This window comes from Haliotis cracherodii, unplaced genomic scaffold (assembly GCF_022045235.1).
Source record: "Haliotis cracherodii isolate W230 unplaced genomic scaffold, xgHalCrac1.p SCAF_1, whole genome shotgun sequence".
Lineage (NCBI taxonomy): Eukaryota > Metazoa > Mollusca > Gastropoda > Lepetellida > Haliotidae > Haliotis > Haliotis cracherodii.
Window position 1 is genome coordinate 31,992,547 of NW_027266264.1, and position 23,737 is coordinate 32,016,283.

At 39.7% G+C, this 23,737-nt stretch overlaps 1 protein-coding gene across 1 annotated transcript; it reads right to left on the bottom strand.

Moving 5' to 3' along the window:
* Window positions 1-385: 385 nt before the first annotated feature.
* Window positions 386-23,543, bottom strand: LOC139463594 (pyrroline-5-carboxylate reductase 2-like). The gene is made up of 6 exons (XM_071244869.1): window positions 23,218-23,543; window positions 13,719-13,783; window positions 7,249-7,428; window positions 6,202-6,414; window positions 3,614-3,706; window positions 386-2,584 (listed from the first exon to the last, which is right to left on the bottom strand). The coding sequence occupies exons 1-6, from the start codon at window positions 23,330-23,332 to the stop codon at window positions 2,399-2,401; spliced, it is 852 nt and encodes a 283-aa protein (XP_071100970.1). The 5' UTR covers window positions 23,333-23,543; the 3' UTR covers window positions 386-2,398.
* Window positions 23,544-23,737: the final 194 nt, after the last annotated feature.

The following is a 23,737-nucleotide window of genomic DNA, read 5'->3' on the forward strand; positions in this document are numbered from 1 at the left end:
CATTTTCTACAAAATGAACCATCTCTGCATTATTTCATTGGCATGATCAGCAAATTACAAAAGGCCCTCCTGTATAGAAAGGGGTGCATCTTATACATGCAGACATTGAGGTTTCTCCAAATGCAAACATCACCATCACTGGTATGTTAAACACAGGAAATAGAAGGATGTTTCCCTTTTTGACAACACTTACAGAAACTACCTTGTGATATACATACCAACACTATTTGGGGTGCATCTTATACATGCAGACATTGAGGTTTCTCCAAATGCAAACATCACCATCACTGGTATGTTAAACACATGAAATAGAAGGATGTTTCCCTTTTTGACAACACTTACAGAAACTACCTTGTGATATACATACCAACACTATTTGGGATGTTCTGTTTTTAATATACAAATCGGCAAAACAATGCAACAGTTACAGAAGAAACAATTGTCAAGCCCTCTCCTCTTAAAAGAAAAATCACCATCAAAATCTCGATTGGTTCTGATTTGATAAAATACATGTACAGTAAAATACGTTTATAATGAACACGCTTATAACGAACTGAGGGATATAACAAACTGATTTTTTTGTCCTGACTATTTGCTATAGTTATGCTGTATTTATGTTCGTTATAACCATTGTTTACTGTATTCTTGTCCTGAGGCAGGACAAAACTACAAAAGTTATATTCATTTCAGATTGAGCATTGGAGGAGGAAACATTTTGATAGACTTAAGAGGTTGTTTTTTCTGTAATACATCACAATACTGAAAAGAAAATACTGTTATGAAAATGTTCAGGTACCATATGAGGTGTTTAAAGATAAGGTAGAGATTGGTCTATAAGTTGGTCAGGGGGCACATATCGGAGCAGGGTCACGTCAAATGTCAAGGTCAGTCACACATTGAAAGACATTCAAACATATAATTCTGACTCTTTACAGTATCATAGCATAACTTTACATATGCTTATGACATATTTTGTTGAGTAACGAGAGGGATAGCTCTTTGTTTCAAGGTTGTAATGTATTGGGTGTCTGTATTGCCAAACCAGAAGTGCTTGTAACTTGCAGGAGGAACAGGACAGAGCAGTTCTGCATTTGACGACATTAAGGATCAGATGTGTATATAGATAGATATTGGTGAGGTCAAAATGGTTCATGATGCATGTTTTTGGTGGGACAATTAAGGGCATTAAAGACAACGTGGGCCTGGGGTGGTTTCTGATTTTGCATGTAATACAAACACCTGTTGCTGTTTTGTCTTCAGTATATATTTTTTCAAACGATACCAGACATAACTTTGTTTCAATGTATTTTATTAATGTCACATTCATTCTTCACTTGGTCATAGATATTAAACCTTGTGAATGTGCATGGGCATACATTTCTCACAGACACATGTGAAGATGATATCCACACTTATGGTCATACATTTCCACACTGGCTAGTTCCATGTTCTAACCATCTTCCGAAGGCAAGCTTGTCGACTAGCCTATATGAAAGCCTAGTTTATACCCTTGCCACATCAAGGACACATTTTTGGCCCCTTGTACCGAAAAAATGATATCTAATCAGGTCGCTGTTCTTATCTCGTATAGCTTCACAAAGATGGCGAGTAATAGAGCAGGCTACGGCCTAGTAGATCACATAACGAAAACATTAGCAATTTCATCCCTGACACAAAAACATAGGCAATTGTTGGGGGATTTAAAAAATGAAATAGACATTTGTGTCAACAGACAGACGGCGGTAAGTCACACGAAGGCGTATCAGTCGTGGATGTAGATTATTGGAAACGTTCTCTGATAGGACTATCAATATGTGTGAAAGTCCAACCATATTTAGCAAAGGAAAGTGAGCTTGATGTCACAAGAGTGGAAACAAGATGAAAAGGCCAGTGGACACTCTTGCCTCGAAAAGATGTGTTATAACACTTCTAGAAACTTCGACCCTTAGACAATACAGCACCAACCAAAAAGTCTCATCAAGAAAAAAGCAATACCTAATGCAGGACCCATTTTGATCCGGGTAGAGGATCGGTATCAGGCAACCCATGCTTGTCGTAAGAGGCAACTCGGGTGGTCAGGCCTGCTGACTTGGTTGATGTAAGTCGTCATGTCTCAATTACCGGTATGTGGATTGATGCTCATGATGTCAATCACTGGACTGTCTGTGCCAGATTTGATTGTTTACACACCGCCTCCATATAGCTGGAACATTGCTGAGTGCATCATTAAACATAAACCAAACATGTTTTAAGATTTTGAGCATTCAGAGTTACGGCCCTTAGTCCATGTTATTTTACAAAGTGCATAGTGTCCGGATTTGGTCTTGCTCAGGTAGTATTAGACTGGACCCACTATTGAATAACAATGCTGAATCTGTTAAAAACTTTATGTACAGTTTCACTTCTTCTGTCCTAGCTCCCTGGCTCGTAGTGTCGCGGCTTCCACCGCATCAATCAAGGCCCCCCTGAACCCTGCTTTCTCTAGTTTATGCATGGCAGCAATGGTGGTTCCCCCTGGGGAGCAAACTTCATCTTTCAGTTGACCTGGATGTTTTCCAGACTCGAGAACCATCTTGGCTGCTCCCTGAAAATACACAAATCTGGTCCAAGAGAACTCTTTTATACTTTTATACTTCTCTAAAGTAGTAATAGTCTAATACTAACATCATAATGAACATAACATTATGCTCACAGCCAAGTTTGGGCTTATACTCAGAAGCTGTAAGAGTAGGTGTGCAAGAGTAAGTGTGAAGAGTTATCTCCCTTCAGTGGAACTGCTACTCAGTCTAAATGCTTATTTTGCATGTTTCTACAATACATTAATAGTTCCATATTTTTTAAAATAGTATTCTATCAAAATCAATAAAATAGTCACTTTTAATCTATGTTTAGTTTTCAAAAAAAATATTCTACAAGCATATGTAAATATGGTCTGTTGTTTGATTGAAACACCGACATCACTTGCAGGTTTTGGGCAAAGGCATTGTTTCAAACAGCATAATTTCTATTTGCATCAAGCTAGTTGATAGCCTCATGCAGGCACACATTTGTGAACACATTCTAGAGTATTTATCTTATATTTAGTTTACTCTGTTCCTTTAACACTTTCAGCTTTATAATAAAAGAGGTGTCGCATATCAGTGCGTTGATTTAACATTGTCGGTGTCCATCAAGTGGTGAAATTTTCTACTGAGAGAGTGGGGCAGGTAGGAATTAACTCAACCTAGCCTGACAAATTTAACCAGTCACAGGATAGTGGGCGACTAACGGGATCGGGTGGTCAGGCTCGCTGACTTGGTTGATGCATGTCATTGATCCCAATTGCGTAGATCAGTGCTCATATATCAGTCACTGGTTTGTCTGGTCAAGACTTGTTTATTTACAGATCGCCGTCATATACATAAAGCTGAAATATTGCTGAGTGCGGCGTTAAACAACCAACCAGGATAGTGGCCAGGCAAGTTATTAAGTCACTGGATTCATAGTACATATGTCACTGTAAAATATCATAATATTGTTCCTCTTCCTCTGGAGCATCAACAAATCACACCTACATCAAATATTTAATTGAAATTAACAATAATACTAAGTAAAGTCAAGCATAGGCTCTCACCAACATGGTCTGTGCTGCGAGCTTCATTGCCAGGTCTCTAGGAAGCCCCATCTTCACCCCTCCGTCTGACAGAGCCTCTATTGCTGCAAATGCCTGTGAATGTGTTATTAGAAAATGCCATTATTATCACCTGCCACGAAATGGGGTGGGGGATATAGAAATGGAGTTCGTCCCATCTTTCCGTCCGCCTGTCCACTTCTCAAATACTATTTAAGTTAGAGAAATGAAATTTACACACTCATTGTTTGCAAGAGATTCATGTCAAGACCAAGTTTGAAAATTGGTGCCATAAGTTACTGTCCTTGCTCCATTCTTTATCAACTTAGTGCATCATGTCTGCAGTGGGGACAAGCTTTCTCAGAAACTACTGACGTTACATGAATGAAACTTTACAAGCTTATCTAAGAGATACTTGTCAAGACTGTTTCGACTTGTCCTGTAAATTATTTTCTTCCAGGGTTACTTCCCTTGCTACATGTTTTTAGACCCATGAAGATCTGGGTAGAGAGAATAGGTCTTTGGCAGCATATGCTTGCCGTAAAAGGTGACTATGCTCTGATAAATGGAATTTCTGCAAGATAGGTACATTTCTACAAATATTCCGTGACTTGGGAATCGGGGAATAAGGCAAGGACTGAGAAATATTGAACATCTCCAAGGAAGAAAGAAAATCGTTTCAATCAGCTTGCAAGGTGATGGCCTTGGTTTTCTGGCATTCCACTACACCTGTTCGTCAACGCCTCTCTTCTAGGTTGGGGAGCTCATCTGGCGGGCCATAACGCCTCAGGGCTGTGGTCAGACGCTCAATGCTAGTGGCACATAAACAACTATGAGCTGGAGGCTCTTATTCACGAAACAGGTCAGACGCTCAATGCTAGTGGCACATAAACAACTTTGAGCTGGAGGCTCTTATTCACGAAACAGGTCCTTCAGCACGCTCAGATTGCAATCTCCATGGAAAACCTCACCATGTTGACATATTTCAGCCGTACCACAAACTTTGATATAAATCCAAAACACTAAATGATTGAAGACAAAAGATTATGATGAATTAAAAAAAATATAACAATTTCAATACATTTTCTCCATTTCTTAACTTTCCAATGGCCCACAAAGAGCCTAGATTACAACTCTGTTGTTCATTTCAATAACGATCTTAGGCATTCTATTTCATGCCAGATCTTTTATCTAAAGTTCTGGCTCTGGTACATCCCAAACACTGTAGACAAACATGAAGAGCTTCTAGTCTGTTAAATCTCCATCTCTACACCTACATATGCAGAGCCTCTAGCCTCTGTTAAACCTCAGTTTCTCCACCTACATATGCAGAGCCTCTAGCCTCTGTTAAACCTCAATCTCTCCACATACATATGCAGAGCCTCTAGCCTCAGTTAAACCTCAATTTCTCCACCCACATATGCAGAGCCTCTAGCCTCTGTTAAACCTCAGTCTCTCCATCTACATATGCAGAGCCTCTAGACTCTTTTAAACCTCCATCACCCACCTATATATGCAGAGCCTCTAGCCTCTGTGAAACCTTAATCTCTCCACCTACATATGCAGAGCCTCTAGCCACTGTTAAATCTCAATCTTTCCACCTACATATGCAGAGCCTATAGCCTCTGTTCAACCTCAATCTCTCCACCTACATATGCAGAGCCTCTAGCCACTGTTAAATCTCAATCTCTCCACCTACATATGCAGAGCCTCTAGCCTCTGTTAAACCTCCATCTCTCCACCTACATATGCAGAGCCTCTAGCCACTGTTAAATCTCAATCTCTCCACCTACATATGCAGAGCCTCTAGCCTCTGTTAAACCTCCATCTCTCCACCTACATATGCAGAGCCTCTAGCCACTGTTAAACCTCAATTTCTCCACCCACATATGCAGAGCCTCTAGCCTCTGTTAAACCTCAGTCTCTCCATCTACATATGCAGAGCCTCTAGACTCTTTTAAACCTCCATCACCCACCTATATATGCAGAGCCTCTAGCCTCTGTGAAACCTTAATCTCTCCACCTACATATGCAGAGCCTCTAGCCACTGTTAAATCTCAATCTTTCCACCTACATATGCAGAGCCTATAGCCTCTGTTCAACCTCAATCTCTCCACCTACATATGCAGAGCCTCTAGCCACTGTTAAATCTCAATCTCTCCACCTACATATGCAGAGCCTCTAGCCTCTGTTAAACCTCCATCTCTCCACCTACATATGCAGACGACCGCCTCCGTGGTCTAGTGGTAGAGCGGAAGGTCCGGGGTTCGATCCCCGGCCGCATCATACCAAAAGACGTTAAAAGATGGTACTTGTTGTTACCCTGTCTGGCGCTCAGCATTAAGGGGCTAAAACAAGGACTGGTCGGCTGAGAGTCAGTATACTGTGTCTGAGTGGGATATTGATGTTAAACTGTGGCATGGTATCTCAGTGAGCTAGCACTATAATCAGTCTGGACTAGTACAATCAGCCACACAAACACACACACGTACATGCACGTCGCTATGTAAGTGCAATAATCTTGGACGCGACGTTAAACCCCATTTCACCTCACCCCACATATGCAGACTACAAGACCGTTAAAAACGTACATATGCTGGACCACTGCCACTGACTCCTGTCACCACATCAAGCAGCATCTCCTGGCTCTCCTCGCACAGTCCAACACTGTTCATCAGTGATGTCACCAGCGACGTGTCCCCCTCCTCCACCGCCGACCCCCGAGACACCACCGCTGCCCCAGCCCTCACCAAGGAAGGTGTGTTGGGCATCACACGCAGAACTCGGGTTCCTTTTGGCAGATTCTGAAATTGCAAAGGTCTAGATCAGTATTGAGCATTATCCCGACATGTAAGATTATGTCAGCACAGAAATGATGTGGACAGACCAAGGGTCATAATTGTGGTCAATCTGGAATTCAAACTCGGGGCCAGCACACATCTTCGGTGGTAAATATTGAGATTCCTCTTGCTATCGACATGAACAGGTTGCTCTGGTGAAATTCAACACACTACACCTATCTCTATTCCACTTTTAGGGCGGTCGGGTAGCCTAGTGGTTAAAGCGTTCACTCATCATGCCGAAGACCCGGGGTCCATTCCCGACATGGGTACAATGTGTGAAGCCCATTTCTGGTGTCCCCTGCCTTGATATTGCTGGAATATTGCTAAAAGAGGCATAAAACCATACTCACTCACTATTTCACCTTTAGAATTTGCACCTAGAAAACTATTGTTGGTTCATAGCTTGTCATGTTACCAAGATGGCATGGATCATTGCTCACAAAATCAATCATTGACTGGTCCAGACTCAAGTACTTACAGTCATGCCGTTATATAGCTGTTATATCAACAAGTGCTGAGTTTAGCAGCAAACAAGACACGTGAAGATCAGGGGTAGAATAGGTCTTCAGCAACCCATGATTGCCGTCAAAGGCGACGAACGGGATCAGGTGCTCAGGCTCGCTGACTTGGTTCATGCATGTCATCATATCCCAATTGTGTGGATTGATGCTCATGCTGTCAATCACTGAAAAGTCTGGTCCATACTCGATTATTAACAGACTGCTATCATATAGCTGGAATATTGCTGAGTGCTGTGTTAAACAACAAACAGACAACAGACAACAAAAAACAAACCTGCTCTATGGTAGATATTGAGATTCCACTTGCTATGGACATAAAAAGGTTGTTTGAAGACACAGCGGAGAAGACTTCTTGTAACACAGGTTCGACTACTTGCGGCTTAACGGCGATGACAACCAAACTGCTGCGAGTGACAATTTCCTTGTTGTCCCGTGTCACATTTACACCGAGCTCCTGTAACATGGAATCCAACAATGTGTATCATCCTATTTCACTGATACAAAGTATAGCTACATGGAATCCAACAATGTGTATCAGCCTATTTCACTGATACAAAGTATTGCTACATGGATTCCAACAATGTGCATCAGCCTATTTCACTGATACAAGGTATAGCTACATGGAATCTAACAATGTGCATCAGCCTATTTCACTGATACAAAGTATAGCTACATGGATTCCAACAATGTGCATCAGCCTATTTCACTGATGCAAAGTATAGCTACATGGACCAGACTAAAGTTACAAGCTTTTTAAACATTATTTAACAACCGACTTTCACTTTCCTAGAGTTCATTGGAGTATGAACCTTCATAGAGTGAGGGCCAAAGTGTATGAACATAGGAGTTTGCATTCCATTCAGTTTGGCCCTTACTCTAATGAAGGTTCATACTCGAATGGACTTACACAAACTGAAATCCCAATCCCTGGCCATGTCGTACCAAAAGACATTAAAAGATAGTACTTGTTGTTACCCTGTCTGGCGCTCGGCATTAAGGGGCTAAAACAAGGACTAGTCGGCTCGGAGTCAGTATACTGAGTGGGGTATTCATGTTAAACTGCGGCATGGTATCTCAGTGAGCTAGCACTATAAATTGGCATCAGTCCGGACTAGTACAACCAGCCAGACACACACACCTGCATGCCCGTCACTATATAAGTGCAATAATCTTGACCCAATTTCGCCTCACCTCGCCTATTATTTTATATATCACAATTTGATACAACAAGAGATGTATTTCACAGTTTCATTTAGCAGATGTAACTTCGTGTTTGTTTATAACAGCCAAACAACGCCTCCATTGCCTAGTGGTACAGCGTCGGCCCGGAGAGCGGAAAAGTCCGGGATTTGATCCCCAGCTGTGTCATACCAAAAGGCATTAAAAGATGGAACTTGTTGTTACCCTGCCTGGCACTCGGCATTAAAGGGCTGAAACAAGGACTGGTTGGCTCGGAGTCAGTATACTGTTTCTGAGTGGGGTATTTATGTTAAACTTTGGGATATCTCAGTGGGCTAGCACTATAAAATCAGCATAAGTTTGGACTAGTACAAGCAGACACACACACAAACACACTCATTATATAAGTGCAACAATCTTGAAGGCATCATAAACCCGATTTCACCACCACAAATGTAACGTGGAATAAAATAGTTCATCAAAAGGAGAGGTCACATGAATGTTATTTCAAACAAAGCATATGAACATCAAAATGTGTTGTTCATACATTTATGAACGTCAGTTTCACGGCCATGTGACTGACCTCTCATCCAATGAAAAAGCTGTATAACGTGTAAATTTCATAGTAAAACTATATATGTGAATCAAACCATTTGACAAACATACACTTCCATTGACGTCACAATAAGTGAAATTAAATAAAGTTAATCATGTAATTCTTTATCACTTTTGGGGCAAATAAAATGAAATTAATGATTATTTCACTTCGTTATATTATGACCTGTTGTTTAATGAACCTATTTTAAAAAATGTTCACCCCAAAAAATGTTGGCACAGCTCTTTTTTAAATATATCATCATTTGCTTGTAAGGTTTTTACATTTTCGACTTTAATGTTAGTAATACATGTATAATGAAACCGGGATATTACATCCATGTGCACTTTCAACAAAATCTGATAAAAAAAAATGCTTTCTCAGTTCCATACTTGGCTCGAAAATACAACGAACTCTGATCTATACTACTGACAAAAAATAGGGGAACTGATGAAATGATACTGAAGGTGTAACAATCTCATAAAAATACGACCTCAGTTCTCCCAACCACTAAACAAAGATACGATGACACCAATCATCCAACCAATCAGAGCGTCGCTTACCAGATTATGAAAGTGACAGTCGGAATGTGATTTCTACTCATGCATCCTTGAAAACTTTAACACGGGGTATTCCGAACAATAATTACGGGTTTTCACGACTGAATCTATACAATCTAGACCATCTTTTAGCTATTCCAGAATGTTCTTTTGTTCAGTTTTCAAATTTGTCAAATTAAAAACTTCACGTTTTAAAAAGTAATCCCATATATGATATACAACGGGCAAATGTATCAGAGAAGGTAATTTTTAATCATTAATGTCCAAAGAAGGATTTTAATTAACGGTGGCAACCATAATTTGTTCCAAGCACCTACGGTATTCAGTAATAACATCAACAGTTTAAATCATAAGTCCCAAGCATGAGAATCTGATGGCATACAAGTTCAGTAGCATGTATGGCCACCATGTGCGTTGACAACTGCCCAACAACGCCCCCTGCATGGACCTTGTGATGCTTGTGAACATTTGATTGGGAAGACAACGCCATTGTTGCTGCAAAATGGTGCCAAGATTTTGCAAATTCTGAGGTTGGTTCTGGAGAGTGTGCAGACTTCTGCCAAGAGCATTCCAGACATGTTCAATGGGATTGAGGTCGGGAGACCTTGACGGTCAGTCCATGACGTTGACTCTCACATTCTGAAGGAAATTCCTTGTCAAAATTGCTGTGTGGGGTCTGGCATTGTTGTGTTGGAAGATCAAACCGGGTCCATGTGCTGCCATAAAAAGCAGAAGTTCTGGTGCCAGTACCTGGTCGCGGTAAGCAGCAGCGTTGAGGTTGCCACGGATGACAAGAAGCCTGAAACGTGCATTGCCACAGAAAGCAACTGTCAACTGTCACAGAAATCTGTCAACTTCCTGTACACAACTCTGGGCGTAACGTTCGTGACAGCACCTCCATACCCTCGCCCTACCAAATCGAAGATTAAATCGGGATTCATCACTGAAGACGACTTGATTCCGATTCCTCTGAGTCCATCGTAAGTTTACCTGTGCCCACAATTGACGCTGACATCTGTGTAATTGAGTCAGAATCGGCCCTCTGTATGGCCGTCGCGCTTGAAGGTCAGCAGTTCTCAGACGGTTTCAAACAGTTTGCGCACCCAGTCTACCCCTAAACAGTTCATTTCTGGTTGATGTAGCCGTCAAAAACCGGTTACGGAGGTGACGTAAGACAATCTGACGATCCTCTGCATGTGACGTCACACGTGGTCGACCTGGCCAAGGGCGATCAGTGGTGGTACCCTTTTGCTGTGGACGCGTCTGTATATCATAAACAGTCCGTCGACTACAACCCATCGTCCTTGCGACTTCAGCTACGGACGTTCACGTTGCACATTTGAAGGCGTGGCATGACAAATGGCAGTAAAAACATGTGCGGTATTATGGCCACGTGACCAGTTGCACGTGAAAAAACACTTTTGCCACTATAGTGCTGTGCACATGATTTTGATCAATTCACCTGCACAAAAACGGGTGTTATCTGAAAACAATACGTGGCCATTACTGTTTAAATACACAATAAGGGCCCACAATGATAACTGGTCAAAATGTTAAAATTTTAGGATTGTGAAGTTTTTAATATGGTTCAGTATATGTTTCCATGCGTAGTCGCCAATTTGAAATTAGTGCCGTAACGCACGAGAAAGCTGCTTTCTGATTGGTCATTCCATTGGTCAGTAAAAGCTCGCGCAAGGTCGGTCTCACGTGACCCATAATGGGATGTCCTCAGATCTTTGTTTGGTGGTGGCATGTGTAATATTGCCCCCCACCATGACACTACCACACCCTAACTGATCATGGTCAAGAATTGTTTCCCGAAGGAAAGCAAAATGTTATTTCCTTGCACTAAAAATGATGGTAACAGACAAGCTGTCTCCATTTGAAAAATATACTTATATGAATATCGCCGAAGTCTTGTTCAACAACAAAGATTTATAAGGTACTTTCTTTTTTCACCCAGGTCTCAATGCAACTTCACCTGATGTGAAATTTCCTTGTGATAAGATGTTGATTTCAAACGCAGCAATGTCACGGTATTGTAAACAACTGGTTCATTCAAATCATTGGTTCCCATGTTTTTAGTAGGTAGTATATGACCTGATTATACATAAACAACACCGGCCATCATGCTCACACTCATCTTCCCGAGGCAAAAGAGTTAACTGACTCTAAAAGTCCAGTTTCCACCCTTGCCGAACTAGGCTAGTATTCCTGGGCACTATCGTTGCACCACCAGTGGCTATTACGAGTTATTTTCTTTCTAAGCCTCTCCTTTAGACCAATCAGATTCCACCTCTAGTATCACTTGCATTTGCTTCAAATAAAACAGTGGCACCCAGTCAAGAAGATCCGATCGATAATCATGGTCTTTGTTGTGATAAAACGCGTCTTACAGCACGCAATGCGTGAGCACCTTGATTAAAGCTCTCAACGCTACTATCGAACCAGTTCGACAGAGTTTGTCACTACCTGTGTTGCTACTGTCGAACCAGTTTGACAGGCGAATAGCATAAGGACACCAACAAACAAAACTCGCCATATCTACCTACCCAGAAGGCTCTGCGTAACTTTAAAATTATGTATGACATGCATAAATGCTCAGCTTGCTCAATATTAAAACTCGTTAGTCCAGCCAAAATGTAACTCCATAATACCAGCCTAGTTCGGCAAGGGTGGAAACTGGACCTTTTTAGTCAGTAAACTCCCTTGCCTTGGGAAGATGGCTCACACTATCAACCGACTCGATTACTTCTCAAGATAACATGGGGTATTGAGGTAGCCTGATGTTTAAACAATTGCCAGTCAAGCAGAAAACATGTTTAATTCCAAACATAGATACAGTGTAGCCTATTGCTGCCAAGACATTGCCTCAATCCCAAAACAACAAGAAAACGTTGACGCAGAGCAGCAATGGTCCTTGCCATACGTGATGCCTCAGAAATGCATAACAATGATGTTATTGAGGTAAGGAATTAAAACTTAATCCATGTAAATTAAACAGGAGAAAGTGTAGCTTTACTACACAGAGATTCTGCATGGCAGAACTGAAAGGCAAGAGGCTGCATAATTATACTTACCTCAGTTAAACAAGGCTGGGATGCAAAACATAATATTTATTACAAGTGTTCCCCCGTACACTTGCTTCTTTTGTTTAGGGTAGCTGTATTTTAGGAAAGTAAATCATATGACATGGCAGCATTTGCTTGCACAAAAATACATATGTAGAAAACACATCCAAACTGCCAACTGTAATGGCAGATGCACATACTCATATATATCTTATCAGATTGTTTTTGCGACCTGTGACGATCCGGGGAAGAATAGCTCTTCAGCAACCAATGCTTGCCCCAAAAGGCAACTACGCTTGTCGTAAAAGGCGACAAACGGGATCGGGTGGTCAGGCTCGCTGACTTGGTTCATGCATGTCATTGATCCCAATTACGTGGATCAATGCTCATGATGTTAATCACTGGATTGTTTTGTCCAGACTCAGTTATTTACAGACCGCCATACAGCTGGAATATTGCTGAGTGCCGCGTTAAACAACAAACAAACAAAAAATAGTTTTAGCACTTGGCAAAGGACGCATTTGGTTATAATATTGTAATAAGGGTTCCATATGTCAAAATAATTCGTACAAAATGGGAGCTCTTTTGGGCACAAAAATCAACAAATCACACGCTGTTAACAGCGAACACGCAGGTTACCGGCTGTGATGTCATACTTCAACATGGTTGTACATACTGATATATTCTTTGCGATGCAGGAAGTACACAACAAATATTCATTTCATGAAGTAGTTTATGGTTTCAATCTTCAATATATTTTTGCCCAGTAAATGTCATTGCTGCAATATATGTTCCTGTATCTGTTCCTGTTTAATATTAATAGAAATGCCAAAATGATTATGTTTATACCAGCTGTCCTCTGACATGTTGTGACACAGCTAACAGTGGTGTAACATCTATGTTAGGGCTGGGACGGGTAACTCGGGTACTCGGGTCGGGTGGGTCCTGAGTAAGACCCGGGTACCCACAGGACTACCCGGCCCTGTGGTTAGTCACGTGATATATTGTTTAATGACAAAAACTCACTATAGCTCAGTCGTTACACTACAAGTCGCAAATGTTTGCATTTCTTTCTGACCATGCACACATTCCTTTTGACTTGTATATGTTTGAGTAAAGATAAAGCTTCAGTCAACTTCAGTGAACGCATGATTTGATTGTTTGATACATGTATCTAAATAGTTTTAGCCAAGGCTGCGGTAAAACAATAACCAATCAGACATTTTGTTCCCTACTCCTGAGACTTGCAGTGGGTACCCGGGTAGGTTCGGGTAATAGGGGGGTCGGGTACCCGGGTAGTAAATTTGGACTCGTCCCACCCCTAATCCATGTGACTCACCTTTATACAGTTGAGAGACTTCGGGTCAGGATCGCTTGCTCTGATGTTGCCTGCTCGAACCAGTCCTGCAATCGGAGAATCTCATTTAGTCTTTAATACATGATTCCCAGTGGCACTGTGCTAGTTCATTTTGGACAAATATCCTGACACACCACATCCTCTATTATCCTTTGTAGGATATCGCCACCACATAAAAATATAATTCCTTGGAATACCTTACCTCTATACATCATAGCCATAAATTCTTGTCAATCACACTATATATATAACATATATCTTTAAATTGTAAGCATATATCCTCTTCACTGCCAACATATCGAATAGATGCGAGGAAAACCCTATCCTTCGTAGGAAATTAAACTGTGGAAGTGCAAAGGTGGGAAAATGTCACATCTTTCCTGTATGCCTATTTTTGGGATCACATTTTTTGGTTTATTATTTCACACTGTAACTTCTTGAGATCATCTTAAAGACATGTAAAGACAAGCAGGATCGTTCTCAAAAGTAGTTTGAAACGTATGTCGGGAGATTCACACTCACGCTCCATCGCCGTCTGGCTTTTGTTCTGGGTGACCTGGGATCCCTACCCTAGAAGCCAGTTGAGCAGAAAGAGAATGAACTAACGGGATCGGGTGGTCAGTCTCGCTGACTTGGTTGATGCATGTCAGCGTAACCCAATTGCGTGGATTGATGCTCATGACGTCAATCACTGGATTGTCTGGTCCAGACTTGATTATTTACAGACTGCCGTCATATAGCTGGAATATTGCTGAGTGTGGCGTTAAACAACAAACAAACAAAACAAAGAAAGAGAATGTGCACTCCAATACACACAATACCTGCCTAAGTAGAATTATATCTGCCACTTCAGACATTTTGGAAATGTTGCATTTTTTTCAGAATAATTCCATGCATCATTATGAAATTTGTATTAAAAGTTCTTATCCTGCAATAATCTACCCTCATGTTGTATTAACAGTTCTTATCCTGCAGTAATCTACCCTCATGTTGTATCAAAAGTTCTTATCCTGCAGTAATCTACCCTCATGTTGTATCAAAAGTTCTTATCCTGCAATAATCTACCCTCATGTTGTATCAAAAGTTCTAATCCTGCAATAATCTACCCTCATGTTGTATTAAAAGTTCTTATCCTGCAATAATCTACCCTCATGTTGCATCAAAAGTTCTTATCCTGCAATAATCTACCCTCATGTTGTATTAAAAGTTCTTATCCTGCAATAATCTACCCTCATGTTGCATCAAAAGTTCTTATCCTGCAATAATCTACCCTCATGTTGTATTAAAAGTTCTTATCCTGCAATAATCTACCGTCGTGTTGTATTAAAAGTTCTTATCCTGCAATAATATACCCTCATGTTGCATTAAAAGTTCTTATCCTGCAATAATCTACCCTCATGTTGTATCAAAAGTTCTTATCCTGCAATAATCTACCCTCGTGTTATATCAAAAGTTCTTATCCTGCAATAATCTACCCTCATGTTGTATCAAAAGTTCTTATCCTGCAATAATCTACCCTCATGTTGTATTAAAAGTTCTTATCCTGCAATAATCTACCCTCATGTTGTATTAAAAGTTCTTATCCTGCAATAATCTACCCTAATTTTGTATTAAAAGTTCTAATCCTGCAATAATCTACCCTCATGTTGTATTAAAAGTTCTAATCCTGCAATAATCTACCCTCATGTTGTATCAAAAGTTCTGTTTCTTATGTCTGCCCTTCTACTATGACCTTGAGACCTGACTGATCAAGTAATCCAGAAGAATTCCATGAGCCACAAGTTTACATCATATCCTCCAACATCTGAATGCCACAAGTAAGATATATCCCCTCACCTGAAATACCAACAGTGATGTACCTGATTACATTAAAAATACAAATGGCAATTTCCCGTTTTTCAAAGTCAACTTCAACTTGTACTGAGCCACTAATCCTGAACACAATTCAATCTGAAAAGCTCAGAAAATGATGATAAAAAAAACACATGAGAAAATACTGAAAATTAAGCATCAAAACATGTTTGATCAGGCAGAGTCTAATGATTTGGTCATAGACAATCAGGAGCCAAACTCATTATCTTCATATGTATATAACTGGTGGTGTAAAATGAAATTTCAGAAAAAGACTATGAGGTCAGACAATTTTTCTCCTCTTTTTTATACAGACTTTCCCATCCCAAATATTGCAAAACGTGAAAGAAAGTAGTTTATATACAGTGTTTAATAAAAAAATAAGCTGTTGAAATACTACCTTGTTTAAAACCTATATTTTCAAATATGCAAAGAGACGTGAAGAAACATTAGAAATAATTGTTTGTTTAACAATCATTTCTGATTTTTCTTCATATCTCTTGATATAAGAAAAGAGACTACTTTTTGGTGACAATTTATCGCATTTAGCGAGGTTTCGATGTAGATTTTTTGCACTGTTATCAAACTGGAGTTACTAAAACCATCTGATAAGAGGTTATACGCATGTTACCTATTAACAACAACAGTTAATAGGTAACAAGTATCACCCAGGTGATGAAGTCAGATGTACAGTAAGGATAACGATTAAAAAGTTGTAACAAGCTGATTGAATACTTGTTAAAAATATTATCTTGCTAGATTAGATCCTCATAGGCAGACAGGATGTAACATCCTTGATCTCTGTTGAAAGGTCTGTGACTTTTGGGTTTTTTCTTCTGTGAAGTCCTGAAGTTTGTTTGAGAGGATCTTGACCTTGTCAAACTGAAGTTGATGGCTAGACAACTCTTGCTGGTGGTCTGAGGGGTGCTGATTTTACCGTCAACTTTGGCTGTTGCAGTTTTAAGTTCTTTGATGCGGGTATCTACTGGGTGGGAGGTTTCACCAATGCATGAGTCACCAGTCTTACAGATCTTGGGGCTGTTGCTTGTTGAAGGGAGGGTTACAGCCATCAGGTGGAGGCTGGTACTAAAGGATGGGCAGCCAGTGACGATGGTATTGATGCCTGCTTGGTGCTTAAATAATCTGCTGATTTATTTTTTTTTAAATATTATTTTATTCAATTCAGTATATGACATTACAGAGTAATACATGGAGTAGCATGTCTTGTAGCATACTTGTTAGGTATAGGTTACCTATACAGCAGACCGCAGGTCAGCAAGTTTAAGTTCGCTACAGGTTAATCTGCTGATTTGATAACTACCTTGATAGGCATTAAGAAGATGAAGAACTAAGAAAGGATAAGAATTTATGGATGAACAACTGCAATAAAGAAGTTGTTCATCCATAAATTCTTATCCTTACTGCTGATTTGATGTTAAAACTTGTAGCATGATTCTGAAGTGGGCGGATACTGGTCTGGTCGGTTTGGCTGTAGAGTGGTTGAGATGGTCCTCTAACTAGCTACATAGGATACAGGTCTAGTCGGTTTGGGTCTGGGCTGTAGAGTGTTTGAGATGGTCCTCTTACTAGCTACATAGGATACAGGTTTCGTCGGTTTGGTTCTGGGCTGTAGAGTGGTTGAGATGGTCCTCTAACTAGCTTCATAAGATACAGGTCTCGTCGGTTTGGTTCTGGGCTGTAGAGTGGTTGAGATGGTCCTCTAACTAGCTACATAGGATACAGGTCTAGTCGGTTTGGGTCTGGGCTGTAGAGTGGTTGAGATTGTCCTCTAACTAGCTTCATAAGATACAGGTCTCGTCGGTTTGGTTCTGGGCTGTAGAGTGGTTGAGATGGTCCTCTAACTAGCTTCATAGGATACAGGTCTGATCGGTTTGGGTCTGGGCTGTAGAGTGGTTGAGATGGTCCTCTAACTAGCTACATAGGATACAGGTCTCGTCGGTTTGGGTCTGGGCTGTAGAGTGGTTGAGATGGTCCTCTAACTATCTACATAGGATACAGGTCTAGTCAGTTTGGGTCTGGGCTGTAGAGTGGTTGAGATGGTCCTCTAACTAGCTTCATAGGATACAGGTCTAGTCAGTTTGGTCCTGGGCTGTAGAGTGGTTGAGATGGTCCTCTAACTAGCTACATAGGATACTGGTTGAGAGTGGTGAAGACATGCTGAAGATGCTTAAATTCATGGTCAAGGTTAAGGTTCCTGGGGCAGATGTTCTTGACTCTCTTGGTCAGTGTGGAGATGATGTCAGACTTAGTTTTAAGGGGGTGCTTTCAGTTGAAATGATGTACTGGTCACAATAGGTAGGCTTCCTGTAGACGGTGATTTGGATCTTGTGGCTGGGGTCTCTGGATACAAAGACGTCTCTTGGTATATTCATAAATCCACTGTAGCTCACCTGGATATGCAGACAACAGTTTTGAAAACAAAGAGCCACAGAAAAAAAGGGTAATTGCTGATACCATTGACATTCAAATATTTATGGCATAAAAACTAATTACTAACTTTAAAATCTAGCAAACTGAACAAAATGTAATGCTCTCATTAGGAGCAACACACCTGCCAAAGTGCAGCTCAATCAGTCTGACAGTTTTAGTGGTTAAGAAGTTTACAGAGGAGTGAGTGAGTTGGGTTTAACGCCGCTTGTAATAGTGATACAATTATATCGCGGCGTGTCAGCTTAATGTGGGATGAAAGCCCAAAGTGATGCAGGTCTCAAACATTTACCACTTCAGTGAAACCCATGAGCACCGGTATGGTGCTGATTCAAACCCACAATCATAGGTCTCTGGCATGCCCAAGGGACGCAACTCTGCACAGCAAATCGCGGACAACTGGGACACCCATGCCCCCGTTTACAGAGGAAAATATATGAACTATATGAGAGAATCTAAGAACATGGTCAAACAAGGCCAAAGTATAAGATATTGCAAACAAATGGAACCACAAGTAACTGCATATTTACCAAATTTCATTACATATTGATAAAAAATAACTGAGGAATGGCTATAAGATGTTTAAATTTTCAGAATGGTTGAAATGTATAAGTCATATTTATGTACAAATTACAATATCACAAAAAAAAGAATATACATGTATCTGTATTTATATACTAAATACATGATATTTCATCTTCACTGGTCCAGTGGTTCTTAAGCAGATCAGGGGCAGTCGGGTAGCCGAGTGGTGAAAGCATTCGCTCGTCATGCAAAAGACCCGGGTTCGATTCCCGACATGGGTACATTGTGTGAAGCCCATTTGTGGTGTCCCCCGCAGTGGCATTGCTGGAATATTGCTAAAAGCGGCATAAAACCATACTCACTCACTCACTTAAGCAGATCATGTGTAAAAAGCAAGGAATTCATTTTGATAGAATTTAGTTGCAAAAGCCCAAATAAACACTAAATTACATAATAATTAATATTGCAATAGATGCATATGTTGCATCCCACTACAACTTACTACATGTGCGCCAAATTACATTCCATTATTTTTTTAAATGTCCAGGTAATGGCATAAATATGGCTGACATGTCAAATGAATCAATTCTTTTGAGTTGTGTATGATACACCATACTGTTTACAGTCCAAAGCATAATATTCCTCACTCCTCATACATCAACCTGTTTACATGACATTTTTATGTCACATACCTCTCCAGCTGTACAGGGTTTTAGAAAATTAATTTGGTGTAACTAGGCCATGTAGAGAGACAATCAATATTTCCTGAAAGACTGCATTATACACCATGTGTTCTGCAGACTGTCACGGGTTTCATCATCCAGTTGACTGGCCTCCAGTTGGTAGAAACATTCTTTTTAAATTCTTGAAATGATGCAATCTGTTTGCAACGATGGGTTGAGGGAGTGCACAGACTCTTCTTGGATGATTTTCTTCAAAAGATTGTGAAAATCTACAGCAACAGCAGTTAAATATTGTACATCATTGCCTATACCAGATCTGCAATACCTTGTAGAAGTCTTCAATAACATTGAATGATGTGCCCCCAAGAAAATTCAAATAATTTTACCATAAAGCTTACATATAATCTTAAATTCTTACACATAAAACATCAGAATTTATACCAACAATTTCACTTAAAATTTTAGATTTTGAAAAATTCAAATATGCTAAAGCAGGAACATCAACATGGAATATATTGAAAATTCCAAAAATGTATGTAACTGACAGGAACAAGTTGGCTTTAGCTAAATATACCAATACCAACCTATTCCCAGCACTTATATATACCACACAAACATTTAAAACCTTTGTAACAATGGAGGTTCTAAGCACCAATGAAGAACTTGAAGTGCAGATTACATAACATGTTTTGTTATGAAAGTACTTGTAGGTCATTTACCTACACTAACCTACACTAACACTATTTATTTTTAAATTTACACTTATTAAACCTCAAAATGTCACAATACTTTTATAATAAGACATGTGTGGCACTGGTTTTTGGTTAAAAATTTAATATGGCTGGAACCTGTGACATCTTCACTTTATCACACTGAACATTTAGATTTTATAGTCAGATTCATGATGGCTATAGACAAGATTCTAACACAAAGGCTATATTACAGTCCTGTGACAATGTTAGTATGTTGCGAGGCTCTTCTTACTGGAACTGATTCGAAATGGCAAATACATGTAACATAAGGGCACACTAAATCAAACTAATATAAACCTCAGCATAATGATGATCAAATTTTGTGTATCAGTTTACCTTGCAGGGTTAATTAACATGGGAAAAATAATTTATGTTATTGTGTTTAATTAAATAAGAGTTATACTGTCATTACTGTATCGTAAATAAAATGAGTAATTTTAATCCTTCATTCAGAGCTCATATCAGAATTGTAAATAAGTGTTTAATAAATAAATGGATGGACGGACGGACAGACGGACAGACAGACAGATAAATATATAAACATATTTTTTATATCCCTTTTAACAATTCAGCACTGCACATGTTTTTGGTTTGCAGGAGAGGCACAAACATGCTTCATGTAGCATACACCTATTTTTCATATACCTTTTTACAATTCAACACTGCACGTTTTCAAATTGTAGTCGAGGCACACAATTGAAATTAAGTGGATGAAGATGAAACAAAAGTATATATATCGAAATATGCACATATATTCCCTGTGTCATCATCCAGCTGACTGCATCACGGTGATAATGACATATGTAAGTAAATGGAATGGATTGATATGGATACACTGGCAACAGATGAGAGGAAGGTTATAGTCAATATTCCAACATAAACATAGCATGACTAACTTACAAACAAAATAAATAGCTTAACCAGCAAGCTGTTTGCATAATTACAAAGGAACAAAACCACAACATGTCAACAGTTTAATCAAGCCTAAAGGATGGAGCGAGTAGCCATCAAGCATGATAAGTGTGTCACTTAATACCAAATTCAATTATCCTTTTTTTAATAATAGAATAATACTGTGTGTGTTTGGTCATGTGTTGGGAAGGGTGCTGATTTATACTGCTACCCCACTGAGATACCATGCCACTGTTTGACACTGTCATACTCCAAGCTGACTAGTCCTTGTTTTATTCTTTTACTGCCCATCTTCTCGAGTCAAGGGAGTTAACAGACTTTAAAAGTCCAGTTTCCACCCTTCCCAAACAAGGCTGGAATCCCTGGGCGTGATCATAGCGCCACCAGTGGTTACTACGAGTTATGTCCCTTCTAAGCCTCTCCTATGGACCAATCAGATTCCACCTCGCGTATAACTTGCATTTGTTTGAAACAAAATGGTTGCACCCAGTCAAGACGATCTGATTGATAATCCAGATCTATATTGTGATAAAACGGGTCTTACATCGCAAAGTGCATCAAGTCACGTGAGCACCTTGATTAAAAACATGAAAAGATTTGGAAAATATCTGCTGACAGCGAGTTAGCAGTGCACATGCTTTGCAAATACTGCAATCCACCGAAATCTGCACGAAAGTATACAAACCGGATATCGATTTCGTTGCGAGATTTTGATTGGACTTTGCATAGACTCGTTAGTCTAGCCAAAATGAAACTCCATAATACCAGCCTAGTTCGACAAGGGTGGAAACTAGACTTATATAGTCAATTAACTCCCTTGCCTCTGGAATATGGTTACTGCCATGCACCAGGCAGGGTAACACTAAGTACCATCTTTAACTGTGTTTTGGTATAACACGGCCGGGGTCCACCATGGAGTAGTAAGTGAGCAACATTTCCAGGAGACCTACTTGGAGTGGGACGAGTATCAGAATTTGGCTGTATCTGGGTTATCTAGATGTCAACAAAGTGCTTCACCTCAGCACATGCAAACACAAATCTAATTTATTGACCTGAACTTTGAAACCTGCTGAATTTCATTAACTTCCTCCTCAGTCAAATTAGAGATCTATGAACAGTTTTTCCTTTCAAAATCTTACAAACCCTTCTGTTTTGTGTCTAGTTTAACAACTTCATTGTCAAATATATTATAAGCAACAAAATAATGGAGGTGGTGAAATGGCATCAAGATTATTGCACTTATATAGTGATGTCCATGCTTGTACTAGTCTGACTAATGCCAGTTTTATAGTGGTAGCCTACTGAGATACCATGCCACAGTTTTAACATTAAACTCAGAACCCTTAAAGATCTGGGTTAGAATAGGTCTTCAGCAACCCATGCTTGTTGTAAAAGGCGACTAGTGGCATCGGTTGTTCAGGCTCGCTGACTTGGTTGATGCATGTCATCGTATACCAATTGTGTGGATCGATGCTCATTAAATTGTGTCACTCACTGGATTGTCTGGTCCAGACTCAATTATTTACAGACCACCTTCATATAGCTGGAATATTGCTGAGTGCAGCATTAAACAACAAACACACCAAACAACCATTCAGACACAATATACAGATTCCAAGTTGAACAGTCCTTGTTTTATCCCCTTAATGCTGAGAGCCAGGCAAGGTAACAACAAGCATATAGTCATTGTTGCATCAATGAAGACAGGAAGGACTTATGGGTTTCAACATTTTAATTGTTACCAGCATCTGTACCAAAATGTTGCATGAGATAATAAACATTCAGTTGGAAACAAATAGCAAAGCATGTTTTCATTCAAGATGAAATACAGTATAGCTGGATTTTCTTTATGAAGAAAAGAGGATAGTTATCCTGACCAAATATGATATATATATATATATATATATATATATATATATATATATATATATATATATATATATTGTAAATCTTTGTTAATTTTGGCATGAGACTGACATATAAGCTTGTGTATAAGATGATGTCAGCTGATATTTATAACTTTATGTTCTGAATTATAATAAACATTCATAAATGGAAAGTTTTGTCTACAAAATATTTTTTTTTAAATTAACTATCTTCCACGTTTCTCAATTTCAAAAGTTTTAATCCTATACATTTCGCGACAATATTAAAACTAACTAAGAACATTCAATAAGAATAAAGTACATATATGTCTTCAGTTATCACTCATTCAAAGCGGTAAAACACCTGTGCCATAAGTTATGTAACCATCACATAGACATACGTTATTTTCACATGCATGTTACGTTATTCCGAGTCGGGGCCTACCTGAGGCGATAAAGCCGCTAGCGAGGGCCTGGGCCATCCGCCCCGCCCCTATGAAGCCCACCATTATGTCTGTCGGAACATTACCCGCCGACTTCACTTCATCAATACCAGACATGATAAGAAATCTCAAAACTTATAAACCTGCGAAAGAATAATCAATAAATGACCCAGTGATGGCTACAGCGGCGCTGAACGTGTGTAAGAGGTTGTCGTCTGGATTCTTTGCGCAGGTGCCAATATTCGTGATTTTGATTGGCTAATTCCAGACAATCGCCCCGCCCACTGGTATTATCGCACTTATTTAAGCATTTTACTAGCACACATGAGTCCCAGAGAGCGACAGGTCAGTCGAAATTGCTATGACAGAAGGCGACCTCTTAAACACTTAAAGCAACAGCTCTAGAGCGACAACATTTACGCATTTCATGTAATACCGGAGCAAACTGAGCAATTTGTTCTTGTTGACCAAACTGAGATAGGATCAGTTAAATGAGACCGATTATCTGTTACAAGGTCAAGC

Bases quoted from the DNA above. Each gene is read 5' to 3' on its own strand.
- LOC139463594 (XM_071244869.1), bottom strand. From the start codon at position 23,332: ATGTCTGGTATTGATGAAGTGAAGTCGGCGGGTAATGTTCCGACAGAC. The intron at 6,415-7,248 runs GTTTGTTTTTTG...TTGCAATTTCAG, and splicing joins CAATATCTACCATAGAGCAG to AATCTGCCAAAAGGAACCCG. The intron at 3,707-6,201 runs GTACGTTTTTAA...ACACATTCACAG, and splicing joins GTGGCAGTGGTCCAGCATAT to GCATTTGCAGCAATAGAGGC.